The 15,063-nt window shown below is 32.0% G+C and overlaps 2 protein-coding genes and 1 long non-coding RNA gene across 3 annotated transcripts in view; 1 reads left to right on the top strand and 2 right to left on the bottom strand.

Annotated features, from left to right (window-relative positions):
* The window catches only part of LOC136275803 (uncharacterized), a 35,923-nt gene extending 25,375 nt beyond the window's left edge, over positions 1 to 10,548 (bottom strand). The window contains exon 1 of the mRNA XM_066085806.1: positions 10,350 to 10,548. Coding sequence (XP_065941878.1) covers positions 10,350 to 10,512 — 163 coding nt within the window. The 5' untranslated portion in view covers positions 10,513 to 10,548. The remainder of the gene's footprint in view (positions 1 to 10,349) is intronic.
* Positions 1 to 15,063, top strand: part of LOC136275781 (uncharacterized) — a 215,698-nt gene that overhangs the window by 112,487 nt on the left and 88,148 nt on the right. The gene's annotated exons all lie outside the window — the stretch shown is intronic.
* Positions 3,878 to 9,911, bottom strand: LOC136275804 (uncharacterized). The gene is made up of 3 exons (XR_010714296.1): positions 9,808 to 9,911; positions 8,257 to 8,296; positions 3,878 to 3,997 (listed from the first exon to the last, which is right to left on the bottom strand). It is a non-coding gene; the product is annotated as an uncharacterized lncRNA (long non-coding RNA).

The following is a 15,063-nucleotide window of genomic DNA, read 5'->3' as shown; positions in this document are numbered from 1 at the left end:
TTCTGTATATACCTACTCTCTGGGGCCCCCTCTTTATACAATAAATAATGTGAAATCTACATCAATTTTGATAGTTTTTCAGACACGAGTAAATAAAAACGACATCTTTAAAACAGTTTACATAGTTCTGACACATTTCTGTTGCGGGGATAAAGTAATTATCGATATTCCTAAGAAAATATCACAGTGGAAAATTATCCTAGTTTGTACGCAAGGAAAATAACAGTCATTTAATTATAATGGAGAACACAAATTAAATTTTTGAATGTTTTCAATTTGAGGAATTGAGCACATTGAGGTACAATTTTCTTCTTCACATCTATACATGTAGGATTTTAAAAATGAAATACAATGACTATTATATATCTTTTTTAAATACAATAACTAGTAAATAATTGGTGAAAAAAATGTACCTATATGCTCTCATATATTTTGATCGCTTTACAAAGTGGTTGGGGGGGGGGGGGGCAGAACGAAAATTTAGGGAATTCGAAGTTAACAACTTAACAGTGTACCCCTACCAAATGTTTAGTTTTATATCTTGCGTATGATTTTCTTATTCTGGTAAAAAATAGTATTTCATGAAGGTACAATGTCAAAGATTACGTGTATGCAAAAAAAAGTGTAAATTTCGAATACTTTACAATGTTTATTTTTTGTTATTCTACCGAGGGACCATATGGCACAATATCTTTTGAACGCCTATTGTTGCTCAGGTGAGCGATGTGGCCCCATGGGCCTCTTGTTTACCAAAAGTTTACAATATTTGGCACCTTGAGCTAGGGTATGAATAATCCAAGATTTCCTAGACTCTGGTACCCTTTTTATGGATTAATATATTATAATTTTGTTAAACTTCACATAATTATAATAAAATGCGGAAGTAACAGTCAGGGAAGTCTTGGATTATGGCATAGACTCCAAAAAAACTATGATACTTAGATTATGTGACTGTCTAGGCTTGTATGCCTTTTGTTATACATTATATCAGAAAATCAAAGTTTATCTTTACCTATACATAGTTCAACAATACTGATGAACATGGGGTAAAAGTCTTATTTTACCTGCATAATAAATAAATGATAATATTTCACTGACTGCCTATTTCTATTTAATATCGAATGGGTCGACCAGACTATTATTATTATTCAAATAATTGAAAGTATGATCGCAAAGTGATGATTAAAAATGTTTGCAGGATCATTCTGATTTAAACCGTTTCCTCTTTACTTTATAATATATTCTCATTAGCCTCCTTTATCTATCTACCCACGTTTTGTATACATATATGTAAGTCATGATCTATGTGCTTTTTATAGTATAACAAGAAATATCAATTGCAACGTCTACTGTTTTAACGCTATAAAAAAATCAAATTGTACACTATCTTAATTTTTTTTACTTCACTCTAATCTTATTGAAGGTTCTTTACTTGTCTAACACAGAGCAACCCTTTAATTACTTGATAAACTGTAAAGGGTAAAGTAAAACACATCCTTTGATTTTCTAGCTAGATATTTATTCAAACAATTCAAACAAAAATAAAATTTTATAAAAGAATACGCATATTTTGACCTGTATATTTTGCAAAAAAAATAATCAGAAGGTTGATATCTCAGGCAGAGAAACAGTGATTCAATTCCTACCGAACTATAAAACTATGAAATTAATCTCTACCGTGAAATACTTATATTTTAATGTGGATTAGACAGACGGACTCTTAAACTTTCAATGCAACTGAAGAATTCCCATAATTGCTTGATATAGTGTCCATCGCTCCCATTGATTTCGAAAACAGACCTAATACCACCAGATCTTTTTATTCAGTATATGTCTCCAGTTAATGAAAGCACGATATCAGTCACTCTCTTTATTACGTATTTATCTGTAAATGAACCTCTTGTTTACTCCCACCACAAGTTTTACTCCTTTGTATCAAGATATGAATATTTTACTAAGTTTTTTGATTCTTTTTAAGGATTTATTCCAATTCGATCACAGCTACAGGACACTAGTAAAGAGCGAATCAATTTCGCTGTTATCATTCATATCCAAATTTTGAATTCATAAATGATTTTTTTTTTCAATACCTCAGCTTTGCTTGGAATTGTCTCCACTGTTCTCGGTCGATTTCTAAAACAGGTTTTATGTCGCCTTGTAGTTTGTTTTTCTTTAACCCATGTCTTTAATTCTTCGGGCTTGAACAATTCAAGCAGTTTATCAAAATGATGTGTTCCATACACGATAAGAGTCATTTTCTTTATGACGTCATGTTGTAATCTGTAAATAGACACTTCTTTTTTTACAAACTCCATTGGTATTAAGGAAGGGATATCCTCTTTACTCTTGTGATGCTTCTTAGGCTTATCTTTAGAAGAAAATCCCTGGTGAATATTACTTGTTTCTCCTGTTATTTCAGTTTCAATATTCTCGATTTGTTCTGTTTTGCATTTTGTCTCCTCTCCAAAGGAATCACAGTTGCAAGACTCCAGAAATTCAAAAAGCTGGTCGTTTCGGTCGTTCACATCTATCTCCATTTTATTTAAACTCATGTATACCAACACGAGAAACTTATTTTTATCATCAGATTGATGCATGTTTTCCAAATACGATTTGAGAAATCCCAGAGGACGATTACAGAACAACACCGGACTTTTTTGAAAGGCTCTGCATCTACTTATTAGAGCGCATATTTCTGGGTATCCTAATGAACTGTCATTACCTACCATTGCCAGATTTTCAACTTTACTGAAATCTTCATTCGAACAGAAAGTTTCAAATTCTGAAGACAGGATTTGTGTCCGATCTCCCTTTGTTAGGCTCTTTGACAGATCAATAAATTTTGCTTCCTTTTGTGCCACAAGGGATTTTACCAATTCAGGCACAGTTGTCATATCTTCATCTAATTTCAAGATTATGAACACTTTCGAATCTGATGTTGAAGAGGACACATTCTTAAACAATGTATTTATCTTTTTTCTTAAGAGTTCCGTCTCTGTCTGTGATATTCCTTTAGAAAATGCATAGTCCAAGATAATAGGTTTATAATGTTTACTAACGTCAAATGATAAAGGATCACTGATTATTATGGGTGGTGATTTCGTGACAGTCGCATATACTTGCTTAGCTGTTGACGTTCTTCCTGACCCCCATCGTCCTCCGAAACAGAGTATCTTTCCACCATTTTTGTTTAAAAAGTTCACTCCTTCGTGAAATGCTGATGTTTTATGGAAAGGTATCTCTATATTGAACTCTAAAAAGTCAAGCTAAAAATTATTTATTTTCTAGATTATAAATTACAAAACAAGAAAGTAAAAATATAAAGTATTGTTATCTTTGATTGAGAATTAGACATACCACCAATCAAAGGTATTTCTTCATCTTCTCTCCTGTGTTGTCCTAAAAAGTATTTTAGTAAAGTAAGTCATTTTATTATTAGATTATGTTACTATTAGGCCTTTGATAAAAAATAATTACAATAGTTACGATGTTGTAATAAATTGAGATTCAAATACCAAAGTGCCTATATCAACTATTCTCTGTTAACTCAATACACAGTGAGTGATTGTGTGTTCCTCAATGACATCAAATGCATTTAGACATCATGAATACAAGCGCTGTCAAAATAAACAGCATTAGGTAATCTGCCGACGTAGCTATCACGCATCAATAAATATGTCATCAGATCAATAATAAGTTTTGCATTTCATACACAGACTCATTGAAAATCAACTAAATGAATCATGATACAATATTAGAAGCCAATGTTATGCACTAAAAGTAGATAATGTTGCTGAAAAAATTGCCAAACCATAAAAATATCTTCATATAAGTCTCCATAACTAATTATCATTGTAAACTCAGTAGAAATAACTTGCCTCTTCTGCGATAATATGACAAGAATAAACACACTGCAAGTAGAACAATTAACAAAGATAGAGCAACAGCGATTCCGACATAGATCCCCAGCATCGATGAGACAACGTCTTTTGCAACACTAATATAAAACACAGCCGATTAATTGAAATTAAGATAGCAACACTTATGAGTCTGCCTTAATAATTCGATCAATTAAATAGCTTATGATTCAGATTTTTTCATAAAAAATTTTCATAATTATTTGTTTCTCAATTTTAATTTCTCCAAAGCCAATCAGCGTTTTCAAAACTGGACTTGCTAGCTCAGTGATAATATTGAAAACAGTATGTACAGTTTTAAAACACGGTAAAAACTTATGACATAACATATATTTGTAAAAGAGACCAAACTCGACAATTTTTAAAATAAATCCTACATTTGAATAGTTAAAATGCAAAAGGCTTACATATGTATGATTTTACATTTTCAAAAGTCAAATTTAAATGTTTCGATTCTAACTTACGCTAAGATGAAAGTCGCTACAAAACGTTGCCTTTATCTAGATTTTACAGTAGACTTTGACCCGTGCGTGCACGAGTTGACATTGCATTTCGGACATTTAAGAAATAGGTACATCGATACGCCTGATTATTAACATTTACATTACAAAGCTATAAGCCTACAATTATGCTATTAATTTTCCTTAGTTTGAATAATCTAACTGTGTCTCAGGAAAGGCCCTCACCACAGTTAGAATCCCTCCCTTATACCCGTAACCCAGACAGCAAGCTTACGTTGGCCAAACGTTGGCTTATGGTTGTAAGGTTGGCTACATATCGCTGTTGGTAGAACGACGTTGGACCAACATTGGACCAACATTGTTTTTATCACTGCTGGTGCATTGGCATCGTTCCAATATTGGAGCAACGTAGTTCATCCAACGTTAGTACATAAACATTGTACCATCGTTGGACCAAAATTAAATTGATCTCGATGGGCGCGAATACACTGCACCGATGTCGGGCCGACGGAGTAAAATGTGTGTTTTGAATTTTTATATAAATGATTATTTTACAGATGAACAAAGTATATAACTTTAAAATTGGTGTGTCTTTAAAAAACTATTGACTAAAAGTCTTTTATAATTAAAAATCTTTAGATTAATTTAGATTTATATTATATTGAATATACATGTATTATAAATCTATAATGGTTACTATAAGTATAAATGTATTCAAATTAATTGCAGATTTAGAATTTTAGTTGTTTATTTTTTTTTAAAATGTACATGACTTTATTATGTGTGTCCATCATGAATCATTTTACTTGTCTACACTTTGAATGAAATGCAGTATCAATGCATAGTAACTTTTCTGCACTCGTGAATGAAACATTACCGCCAAAAGAACTGATGTCATTTTTTACAAAACCATCGGAGTAACTCGATCTGATGCCATCATCATGGCTGCCTGCAGGAATAATGTAAGTATGAAGATTTATTATATCGATGATAATTTTACAATAATGTTCTAAAAACTTTTAAATGAAAATTTGAAAGCAAATTAAAGGCAATTTTCTTGTATAGACATCCTCCTGCTGATGTTCAAACTGGGTGACATAGCTGTCACCTACATTATTTGTGAAGATGATAAGAACCATGCAGTTTATCGGCTCAAGTTAAGGAACATCTAAGGTAACTGAATTTATTATGATAATATTCAACATTTAGAGTAGGAATTAAAGACACAATTTTTTATCATTGATGTGAGCTGATCAGAATATGTCAGGGTAAACTGATATAATTGTCCTCAATGCAGCTTTAATAAATACCTCTGTCGTATGTTTGTATGATAAATCATCGGCATGATATGCTAACAATATTAGATCAGAAGCTGTGGGGGTCTTGCACGGATATAAAAAAAGGTCGGATAGATCCCGACCAACCAACCAACCCCCCACCCCCCCCCCGGCGCCCCTGGCCTCCTCCCCGGAAAATTCAAATTGACTTATTTACAGTAAAAAAGCAGTAATATTACAAAAAATTTTGATACACATATCAAAACTTTGCAGAGTAAAATAGGTCCCCTTCCTGCAAAGAAATTTATTGCTGGATTGAAAACTAAATTTAATTAGACACAATGTGGTATTACATTCTTTTTTGAATAGTTATATATTGAGGATTTTCTTTGCATTATTATTTTTATAATGTAAATGCAATTCCGTATATATCAATTAATCATTTTTTCATTTTATATGATTATTTTTTTAATGTAGAGCAGCATTTTGCGAAAACAGGCTTTTGAAGTTATCAACGATGTCAGAACTAGAGAACTAAACTGGAACTGAACTAAAGATAGTGACCAAACGCATTTATTGTGATTCGTTATTCATCGGATTGGAAAGGGGGATGAAAATAGGAGTAAAGAAAACAAATGAAGAAGATTGAAGGGATATGGAAGTATATAGATCGACTATAAAAAAACATTTGAAAATTTGAATATTTATTATATTTCGGTGAGAAAACAATAAAGATTATACTTACTGTTAATCTTTGTGAGATTGTTTTTTGAGAACAAAGTATGGGGAATATTGGTTTGATTAAATCGTTGCTCCAACATCGGGCCAACATTAAAAGTGTCAATCTACTGTCAATGGGCCAACGTCACGCCAGCGTGTTGGTGCATTGTTGTGCCGATGAGCACAATTACATTGGGCCCACATTAATGATAACATCTGGCCAACGCTGAGCCAATATAAGCTTGCTATCTGTGATAATGTAGCAGAAAATTGCAGAATCGCCCCGGAACGATTTTGGAGAAAGTTAATGAAGTTGCCTCGAAAATAAAAGTCAAATTTATCACAACAAACCTTTTTGAGACTGCAAATACCTTTCAACTAAAAATGTTAAGTATTTTTCTTGTTAAACTGGGTCCGTAGGACATTACTCATTTTTACGATAAAACATATTCTATCTTCACTCTCTTAACAAATATAAGGTAACTTTTTTTGCATGTAATCAAATATTTTTGTCATCACGAAGACAAAAGTAAGTAGTAAGTTGAAATGTATATTTGTTTTTTCATACATTCATAAGAAATCATTACAATATATGAACAGAATATAAAGCATAAGTCCAATGAAAATTTACCCGTATTTGTATTATCATTTCTGAGTTTATTCATGCAGATGTGATATTGTGTAAACATAAACTAAAGATCCCGTTAGCGTGAATGTATTGCGCAAGCTTATCAGAGAAAAAATAATAACAAATTGGTAATCTTCAAGTACCAATGATGTTTAAAATTTATAAAACAAAAGACAGTATTCTTCCAATTTCTCGGTATTTAAGACCAAAAATTCGAGTCTATTATTATAATATAGTAGTGGAGATGTATCGCAATTAGATGCTTTCGTGTATAAACATGACGATTTGGTGGAGAGAGAAGGAGGCCCTGGAAACTTGAATGAATATTCGCACGGTGCCTATTCTAACCACCAAGTACTAGTGATTGAATGGGTTAAATTGAAAGATGATGTCCATAAACCTAATAGTAATTTATTAGAAAGCAAGTAAAACAAATGCATATTTCTTTGGTAGTGGTCGATTGCTTTTCTTAACTTTCCCGTGTTGTATCAACGTTAAGACAAAATAAACTTAGCTCGCTACCAATGTTTAGCCAGGCTTTGCTGAAAGTCTTCAGCAAAGACTTGGATATAAGTATGTAAATTGCTAGTCTTTTTTAAATAACACACCTGCAAAAGTAAACAAAAATACCAAATAGCGTCAAAGTGGACGCCTCCGGTATACCAAAAAGTTTCACGGAGAGACATGGTTTAAGAAATATATTTTGTATATAATATCCGTGTTTTGAAAACAAGACTTTCAATGAACTACGAGAGAGATAGAGAAAGAAAGAAAGAAAGAGAGAGAGAGAAAGAGAGAGAGAGACTTACTTTCAAACAACTATTTATCATTTAAATACATCTGTACATAAATAGATATCCTATCTACAGTGCATTGTGTAAAACTTTTAGAATGGCGCACTTTTCTAAAATCAATATGTCTTGGTTTAGGAAAGATACAAAATATAAGTATTGAGTTGTGAAGATAATGAATAAGTTTACTGTTTACTGCAAAAAATCAAAGCTTCACAATTAACAGTTATAAATTTTCATCTTTCGAATATCTACTTTTGGGTTGTCTAAAGTATTTCAATGCGTAACATCATTCGCAAGAGAAGATATAGGAGAAATCAAAGATACTTATATAAGTCATTAGCTTTTTCAGCTTGGTTTTTACCTTTAGCAAATATAAATCATAATTCAATCATTTTCAAGTTACAAAACTTTTGAAATAACTTAAAGTATCTGTATGATAAAAAATAAAAGTAAACTCACTCTTCACGCTCAGTAAAAGTTTTATTCAAACATACAGGATCTGAAATGATATATAAATCGACTCATAAAAAAGTACATGTACATGTACTTTATACATCAGATCACATTTGACTTAGACTTATTTGCTAGTTTTGTAGGCTAGATAACTATAAAAGATTAGCTCTAACTTTGGTTCAAGCGAGCTTAAAATCGCAGACAAGACGGTAATTACAGAGTTAACAATGCATCGTTTATTTATATATTAAATTTAAATTGTTTGATCTACCTATCTATGTATATATGTGTATCTACAATTGATGCATATAAAACAAAATACTGCAAATGAACGATACAATAAATGAGCGATACCGATAATATTCTTTGTCGGAAAATGTTGAATACTAGTACTTGCATTTTAAATAGGAAACGAGAAAAAACTACTTTTAGAAATCATTCTTCTATCTATTTGATACAGAAATGCACTCATTTTATTCACACAGGAATATTTTTAAATGGTTAAACATAATTTTATCACCAGGCAATTTTTGCCTGTGGATAAGGAGTGTTTCCTATGCACAAAGCTTTTGTTTTACTTTTAAAAGATAGTCAATTTTTGTCTTGAATACCCAGTATATTGGAACGCTTTGACCTTTGTTAAGTTTAGTATGCTAGTCCTTAAACCTCCTAAAAGATTAGGCCCAACCATAAATTAAAAACCAGATTTGTAAGGTAAATGTATATGATGTTTTGCTTGAATAAATCTTTTTTTTTTAAATAAACGCGTAATTTAAATCACATACTAACCTTGACTGTGATCTTGATTCAACGCACGATAAATAGATAATAAGTATATGAATCTATCTCTATCTGAGAAGTACATGTGTAATATTTGCATATACCATGTAAAATTTCCTCTTTTTCTTACGGAAAAATATAGTCAATTCATAGCTCTATAGAAAGGCCAAACTGAAATTTACACGCTCCATTTATCGATTGGTTGAAATCTACAGCGGCTGAAAGTGACAGGACTGAAATTGACACGTCCTGTTTATCGATTGGTCTGAATCTACAGCGACCTAAGTAAACTCACGGACTGCGCGAAATAATCATGATGCTGTCAGACTAAAACTCCTACAGGACACGATTTGGCTGTTTCTTTTTGTTAATGTACATTTACATTAATTTAGTGAATTTTACTAACTTTTCATAATCAATTTATTAATTAGTTAAAGAAAGAGATGTTAATATAAACAATAAAATGCTTTCTTTGATGATTCATGCGGGTTATAAAGGTGGGTATCATTGCAGGAGAAATTAACATAACCTGCTAACGGGGGTTATGTATTTTTCCTGCAATGTTGCTACGTTCATATCCCGAATGAATCACTAAAGAAAGCATTTTATTGTTTAAATATTATCCGTGGAACGTAAACCCAATAAAATTAAAAAAAAAACCCGTTCTTTTTCGTTTTGAGTGGGTCTAAAAGCTTTGTTCATATTGGGTTCTTTATAATATTCAAGTAGATGTAAATTTGTATTGTAAACAAACTAAAATAAGAAAAAAAATCTTACACTTGTAAACTTCATTGGAGTGATATAGTACGTCGGGACAACCGCTCGACACATTGCAAAGGATTGTGTCCAGAGTGTTGGCGCCAGTGTTGTATTCTGGACAGTAGTGTATTAAAATGATAAAATAGCTAATTTTCTACCCAAGACCTGAACAACATATCCAAACCCTTACTGGAACATTGAAATATAAAGAAGGCAACAGTAACGTAAAAAATAAAAGTGTGCAATTAATGGCTTTCTTAGTAATTAAAATGTTCATGATTATCACGGACATATTTTAACAATAACACTGATCGACTATTTAAAAATAAGACAGCTGCTACAGAGTATTGATTTGAAATGATGTTTAGTCGAATTGCGTTGAAATTTCAGTTTCACTTCTGTCTTTTTAATCGAAAACAAAAGTAAAACTCGGTCAGTATACAGGTATATATATTGTAACATATCTAAATTGAAAAACAAGGTTAAAACCAACATTTATGTATTTAGAATTATGTGTAAAGTAATCTTATATTCTTCCTGTATGTAAATGTAAGACTTACTTGGTTGGACCCAGACAGTTCGTATGCATATTTCCCCTGATCTGTTCCTCTCATTCTGGATACAATGATAGACATTGATGGAACCCTGACAGTTAAAGGAATCTCTATCCTCCTCATACACAGTTTTGTTAAACGAACAAGGCACAGTTCGTACTTTAAACATAACTACATGTATATGCTTGCCATCGAATATTTTCCTCTTCACAAATAACCCACTATTATATACCTTATCTATGCATAAGTAGGTGGATTGTTAATAACAAAACCCAGTCACTGCATGTGGAAATATAAATTCCGAATAGATAATTATTATTTAAAGGGGACGGAAACTAAAAATATGTTGTACAATAAATCAATTAATTATCATCTACTATAATTGAAAATCGTATTTATTTTCATTAAATACCCCGGAACAATGAATAAATCAAGAAAATCGATCGCTTAATTTAAATTTCCTGCCGCCATGGGGGCTGCCATTGAACTTTAATCTATGACGTCACACCATCTATTCCGGTTTGTCTTATCAACATAACATCAGTATATTCGCTCTAAATGACAAGTTCTGGAAAATTTGAAACAATTTTGATTTGAGACCGTTCTTTTACCTTTGCAAACTACAAACTAACGTCAAATGGAGCATGTTTGTTGAAATCTAAAAACGGGGGTTAGTGTCGGAGAAATCTCCGCGTAAATGTGGAAATTGTCAACAGAAGCCAAGTATCATAGAAAATGTCTGCCGTCGTTATTTCGACGTGGTAATTCCGACTTTAAAGAATAAATTTTAAACATCCCGATTACAATTATAACATTTATTTAGTCAGCGAAGAAATTGACTTGGATTTAAAAAATTTAATCGAGGTCGTTTTCAACTTTGAATGATAGCAGATCAACAGCTGCCATTTACTTAAAAAAATGCATATATTTATGTATACAATGATACAGGAAACGAACCCGGGACCCTTGCAGCTCTTATCATATTTATTGATTCTTGATCTAATGTACACACCACGCCTCATGCGCTCTAGCTATAGCAGTTTTGAGTATAATGTAAAAAAAAAAAAAAATAGAGCCAAAAATACAGAGTAAACACTTTTTTTTTACTCAAGTAATCTACTTTCGTCAAAGTTGCAGACCATTTCCTGTTGTAAATCACAACTCAAAGACAGGATCATTTACTATTGAGCACACACTAAAATAACCTAGTCGAGAATAAGTTATTATAAAGCATAACACAATGTGACTCACAGTAAATATCGATGTACAATCAAATAAAAGTAAGGGGGACCAATAATTCTTCGTTCTCATGTTCTCTTCTTACCCAAAAACGAAGCATATTTCGTATGATGATCAATAATGGAAAAGGAAAATTCTTCATTTTTTAGAAGTAAACGGAAAACCTCTCACAATTTTTCAACATTATCTTGTCACAGTTCACAAAATTACATTTGGTTATTATTATCATTATATAGAACAAATGTCATGGGGTGGCTGATTATGATATAGATAATATATCCAGGCTACATTAGGATATAGAATTCCAAGGGCTTCTCGTGGAACTAATTTATTCTCGATTTAGGACTACTATATAAATAGTTTGTAATTCTTGGTTGATGAAACAGTCTTAAAAACATCAACCGTCCGTCTTGGGTGGCGTTCTGTAGTACATACTCAAAGTTCGTGTTAAAAATTAGATTTTTCTTCAGATTAATTCTGAAAACAATGTTACAACTTTCCCAGCTAACTCATCTTGTCATCAAACAATAATTCACCGAATCTGAAACTTTAAATCATATAAGCATAAAACTGTATACAACTTTTGTAACTCCATTCGTCTCTGTCACAAATACCAAATTCAATTGGCTGGGACCCCATAACCCAGTCTCCATACCTGTCAGGTTCATTTCTGGTCATAGTAAACCTGAATGAAAACTGCAATCCGTTTTTGGAACGCAGTTCACAGTTCGCAATTGAAAAGTGAACTGCGTTCTAGAACGCAGTTTGCAATTCAAAATTTAGAATTCATATTTGAGGCTCGAAATTTTCAGAAGCATCTAGTAGTGGTATTCACTACCACTGTGAAAATATGATGATGCAGTTATCTATTGTTTTTGAGAATCGGGCTTATATGCAATTGAATAGTGAACTGCGTTCTAGAACACAGTTCGCAATTCAAAATTTAGAATTCATATTTGGGGCCCAAAATTTTCAGGGGCATCTACTAGTGGTATTTCACTACCACTGTGAAAATATGGTGATGTGGTTCACTATATTTTTGAAAATCGGGCTTACATGCAATTGAATAAGTAAATTAAAATTCATATTTGGGGCTCGAAATCTTCAGGGGCATTTACTAGTGGTATACAACTGCCACCGTAAAATTTCGTGAAGTGGTCTTCTCTAGTTTTTGAGATTTTGGCCTTTTCGCAATTGAATAGTGAACTGCGTTCTATAAAGCAGTTAGCAATTCAAAATTTAGAATCCATATTTGGGGCTCGAAATTTTCAGGGGTTATACTGGTGGTATACCACTTCCACCATGAAAATTTGGTGAAGTGTTCTTCTCCAGTTTTTAAGATTTTGGCCTTTTCGCAATTAAATAGTGAACTGCGTTCTAGAACGTAATTCAAAACTTAGAATTGATATTTGAGTCCCGAAATTTTCAGGGGCATCTACTAGTGGTATTTCACTACCACTGTGAAAATATGGTGATGCTGTTATCTATAGTTTTGGGAATCGGGCGTATATGCAAATGAATAGTGAACTGCGTTCTAGAACGCAGTTCGCATATCGAAATTTAGAATTCATATTTGGGGCTCAAAATTTTCAGGGGCAATTACTTGTGGTATACCACTGCCACCGTGAAAATTTCGTGAAATTGTCTTCTCTAGTTTTTGAGATTTTGGCCTTTTCGCAAATGAAAAGTGAACTGCGTTCTGTAAAGCAGATTGCAAGTCAAAATTTAGGATTCATATATGAGGCCCGAAAGTTTCAGGGGCATCTACTAGTAGTATTTCACTACCACTGTGAAAATATGGTGATGCAGTTATCTATAGTTTTTGAGAATCGGGCTTAGATGCAATTGAATAGTGAACTGCGTTCTAAAATGCAGTTATCAATTCAAAATTTAAATTCATATTTGGGTCTCGAAATTTTCAGGGACATCTACTAGGGGTAGTTTACCACCAGTGTGAAAATATGGTGATGCGGTTACATGTTTCTATTGTTTTTGAGAATCGGGCTTATATGCAATTGAATAGTGAACTGCGTTTTAAACAGCAGTTCCCAATTCAAAATTTAGAATTTATATTTGGGGTCTGAAATTTTTAGGGTCATCAACTGGTGGTATACCACTACCACTGTAAAAATATGGTAATGTTGTCATTATTAGGTTTATAGACTCGGCCTCCACTCATTAAACACGATGTGCAATTGAAAAGTGAACAATGTTCTAGAACGCAGTTTGCAATTCAAATTTAGAATTCATATTAATAATAATAATAATAATAATATAATTTTGAGTAATCGTGCTACTGTTAAGGGTGGTATTTACTTTGGGTTCGATTTATCAAATTTTGATTGTAATAAGGATCAATGTCATGAAAGATATTTTTTCAAAACACAAAAATCAAATAGATTATTCTTTACATAACATTTAATATTTTTTTACTATATAATATGGAATTAGGCTCAAACAAAAATGGACTTCAAGCAAAAGAGAAGAAAGGACTATGTACGGTATGGTCTAATATCTGCCCCCGATTTCAATCAATTTTTAAATAGTATGGTATAAAAATATAATCTTCACAAATTATTGTATAGGGGATGCCTTTAACTTTAATCTTGATTTTAGTCACCATTGCTCATTCGCTGTTTACATATGTATCTATGACGTCACCTAAATGTCCTAATTTCCGCAAATTTGCAAACAAATGAAATTATTCTCACTTTTGCTTTTTATTTTGCATTCGGAAGTATAAAGTGCAGGTCTGCTCAAGTGCGATTTTAACATATGTTTTTCTTCAGATAGTTATACACATTATACTAAAAATGGTACCTGAGCAAGCCTGCGCTCGATGTTTCCCAGTCAAAAAACAATCTGAAAACATCCATATTTGCTACAAAACATTAATTTATCAAAATAATGCAATCTTCATGGCGTCATTTCTACATTATGACGTCACTGTGGTGATAACTTGTTACACCTTTATTTCCAATATGATTTTAAATATCTTTTACCTTATTTTTAAAGCTCTTTCTAAAACTTTAATTTGGGGGGCAAACAATGCATAAAAACGCATATAATTTTTTGTCTAAATTTTGCAGATTTTATTTTCTGCTAAAACAATTTTGACCGTACTTCACTATTAGAAGTTAAACTTTTATATCTAAGTCAATGAACATGTAATCTTGCATGTATTTTTTGGTATTATCTCACTTAATCATTTAGATAACCACATAACTTAATGCTTAATAACGATAAAAGACATCGTATCTCAAACATTTTATCATTGACCTCATCTTAATTTTATACCTGGAAAATGATATCAAATTAATTAAAGTAATGTTTTTGTATTTTATCATTCAATTTTTTATTTAATTGAATAAAAAATGGGAAGGGATTTGAAAACTAAAAGAGAAAGTTCAAGCTGGAATATTTAAAAAAAAAGGTTAGAAATTAATATTTATATTGAATAGCATAAAATTACTTGATTGCA

Source organism: Magallana gigas, chromosome 5, assembly GCF_963853765.1.
Source record: "Magallana gigas chromosome 5, xbMagGiga1.1, whole genome shotgun sequence".
In the NCBI taxonomy this organism is placed as follows: Eukaryota; Metazoa; Mollusca; class Bivalvia; order Ostreida; family Ostreidae; genus Magallana; species Magallana gigas.
The sequence above is the reverse complement of the archived record's forward strand: the minus strand, read 5'-3'. Positions and strand labels throughout refer to the sequence as shown.